This window comes from Stegastes partitus, unplaced genomic scaffold (genome assembly GCF_000690725.1).
Source record: "Stegastes partitus isolate 25-593 unplaced genomic scaffold, Stegastes_partitus-1.0.2 Scaffold824, whole genome shotgun sequence".
Classification (NCBI taxonomy): Eukaryota; Metazoa; Chordata; class Actinopteri; family Pomacentridae; genus Stegastes; species Stegastes partitus.
Window position 1 is genome coordinate 177,805 of NW_007578555.1, and position 2,988 is coordinate 180,792.

General features: G+C 44.2%; 1 protein-coding gene across 1 annotated transcript in view; it reads left to right on the forward strand.

The window, feature by feature from the left end:
- Window positions 1-2,522: 2,522 nt before the first annotated feature.
- The window catches only part of tars2 (threonyl-tRNA synthetase 2, mitochondrial), a 14,993-nt gene continuing 14,527 nt past the window's right edge, over window positions 2,523-2,988 (forward strand). Inside the window, exon 1 of the mRNA XM_008292699.1 lies at window positions 2,523-2,658. Coding sequence (XP_008290921.1) covers window positions 2,587-2,658 — 72 coding nt within the window. The 5' untranslated portion in view covers window positions 2,523-2,586. The remainder of the gene's footprint in view (window positions 2,659-2,988) is intronic.

Below are 2,988 nucleotides of genomic sequence, written 5' to 3' on the forward strand. Positions count from 1 at the left end.
GAAGCTGAAACCACAGAACTTTGCAGAACCAAAGTAGTTGAGGAGCTTGTCTTAATATATTGTATACATATGACCCTGTTTTCATTAAACAACTGGAAAATGAGTCCTTAGTGGTAAATGTCCAGCAGCTCTGCTGTTCAGGCCGACGAGCCGGGAAGCGTTCACCGCTTTCCTCAGGAAACTAATCGAGTGTTTTTCAATCTCCGTTAATCTGCCAAATGTTTTCTGGATATTTTGGTTTCTGAAATGTCAGAAAATAGTGAAAACTATCGATCAGAGTTTCTCAAAACCCAAACTGAAGCGTTTTCTCACAGTTTAGAGTTTTAGCTTCAAGAAGCAACAAACGGACGCTGACGACAAACCAAAGTTTAACCGCTAAGATTTAAATGGTTCACGTAGGAGAAGCCGCAGGAAATAAAAAAAAGTAAAATAATCTGGTGGTAATTTTATACGAGAGGGGTGACATGATGGTGACATGATCAGTTAGTTGAAAAACAGTTTATTGATTTGTGGTTAAAGCTGCAGCTGACTGTTGATTCATCGTTTATTTTGTGGAAGAATCAGATGTTTGGTCTCTAAAACGTTTAATTAAACGAGGATCAGAGGTTCCTCAGACGTCTGGTTCAGTCCAGAGACGCTCAGTTTGCTGTTGGAGGAAGGAAACCAGAAAACATTCAGTGAAGGAGCTCAAACCAGAGTTTTACTTCTTCATCCTCAAAGTTTTACTCAAACTGACTAATTGATTATTAAAACTGATTAATTTGATGTTACAGCTTGATTATAAAGAACTAGTTTTACTGAACTCTACTGGATGTAAACTTCTCCTGATTTTGCTGTAACACACATACAGTCTGTTCATTTTTTAATCTAAGTTTGTCTTGTTTACATAGTTAAACAACAAAAACACAGAATATTCAGTTTATTGTCTGTTCACAGGACACTAACTGAACCCGTCAGTAACTGATGACTGAAGTAGTTTTAATGCCAACATGTCCCAGATCCCACAACATACATGTTAACCAGTCATTTATAGTAAATCCACTGATTTGAGGCGTTTAGTCTGTAAAATGGTGAAAAACACAGAAAATACTCTCATTTAAGAAGCTGCAGTTTCAGAGTTTAGACACATATTTTCTCTACAAACTGCTGAATCAGTTCTTAAACTAGTCGACGGTTTATTTAATAGTTGAATCGCTGCAGCTCAGAGACCAGATATTAAACTCTGGTTTCACCCGAACCCAGGTTCTGTTGGGCCTGTTGATGAAATAAAAGCAGGCTGAAGCAGCTTGAATCAGGTTTCATGGTTTTGTCTCTGCAGCGTAGATGGGCAGCGGTTCGCTCTCTGTGCTGTAGCGCCTCCAAGTGACAGCTCAGGTGAACTGCACACCAGCTCCTGCATGTGACCTCTGCTGCTTCACCTTCACATGAATCAAACTCAAACCACTTCTGGTAGTTGATTAGTGGATTAAGTCATGTCTCAGGACTCGTACGCACACTTAGAGGCTCTAAAATCTGCATCTAGATGAAGAGCGAGATATAAATCATGTTCACTTGTTTTCTCTCTTTACTGGTTTGTTTTAAAGCCAGTCAGTATTTAATCTGTGAAGTGTCTTCGACGTGCAGCCGGACGGTTTTTGTAGACTCACTAAATCCCATCTGTTTATAGTCAGAAGGTAAAAACCGTCTCCTGGATCAGAAGCTTTTATGACGTCTCCTTCAGATGATCAACTGTCTGGAGGCTTCATGAAGTCTGTTTACACTCCGATTCACATCACTAGATGTTCATGACACAGCACAGAACCAGCACTGTTCCACATCATTACTGACCAGCTTCAATTTAGTCTTTTCTGGTTTTGCTTCTTCAGACAATTCTGAGAGTTTTGTGTCACCAGGAACCGTTGAGCTCCTCCAGGAGAACCTTCATCCTGGACACTGGTTGATTGAATGTGGTCAGCTGCAGCTTTGAGCTCATTCTGGACGCGTTCCAGCACATGTTGGACTCTGCGTCCTTCAGTTTGTGGTCATCAGACAGGTTGATCTCATCCTGGACCACTCTGAAGACGTTTTGTTCCATGTCATTTAGGACCGTTTTTAACCGTTTTGACCAGCTTTAAACACATTTTGGACAATTCTGAGTCCCTTTTCACTTCTTTTAAATCATTGTTGATCAGTTTATGCTCCGTGGTTCCGACTGACGTCACAGCTGGACCTTGAAATACACCACGGACCCATATCTTATATCTTTATTGTGCCTGCGGCCTCTCCGCTGTGACTTTCTGCCTGTTTCTGTTGAACCCACGCTGTTTGCTTGAATCCCGTTTCTCTGCCTGGCCTCACTGCGCATGTCCTGTGCTTGTTGCCTGGACACGCGCTGCTCTTCCTCCCTTGTGTCGGAGGCGCGCTCTGGCGCAGACGCAGCCTGGAGCGCGCACGTCGCCGCTCCGGAGCTGCGTCACGACCCTTTTTTTTTTTTTCCTTCTCCCTCTGACGTCACCGCCGTGAGTTTCCGGTGTTATGGCGGCGCGCGGAGCAGGGGGCAGATGTGTGGGGCATTTGGAGGCGAGCGCGTGTGTTTAGGCAGGTGTGATGGCGGTGACGCAGCTCGTCCGGCGGCTTACCTGCCGGCCGACGGTCCGCGAGCTCCGGAGATACAGCAAGGTGCGCAGGCGTGTTGTGACACCCGGAACTGTCAGTGATGCTAACGTTAGCCGCTAGCACAGAGTGTGTGTGTGTGTGTGTGTGTGTGTGTGTGTGTGTGTGTGAGAGAGATATGCAGCTGATGTTTTTCACGTTCAGCTGTTTCTTCTTGAACTAATTTTGTTTTAGACAAACTGCAGTTTGCTTTGTGATGTTTCACAGAATGATTGTTTCTAGAGGTTGGGTTTGATCCTGAAGCTTCTTCTGGCTGGAAACAACATAAACTCAGTCAGACCTGATGTCAGAGATGTTCTGGATGGTTCTGTCCAGACCGATGGGTCGTCTTCACTC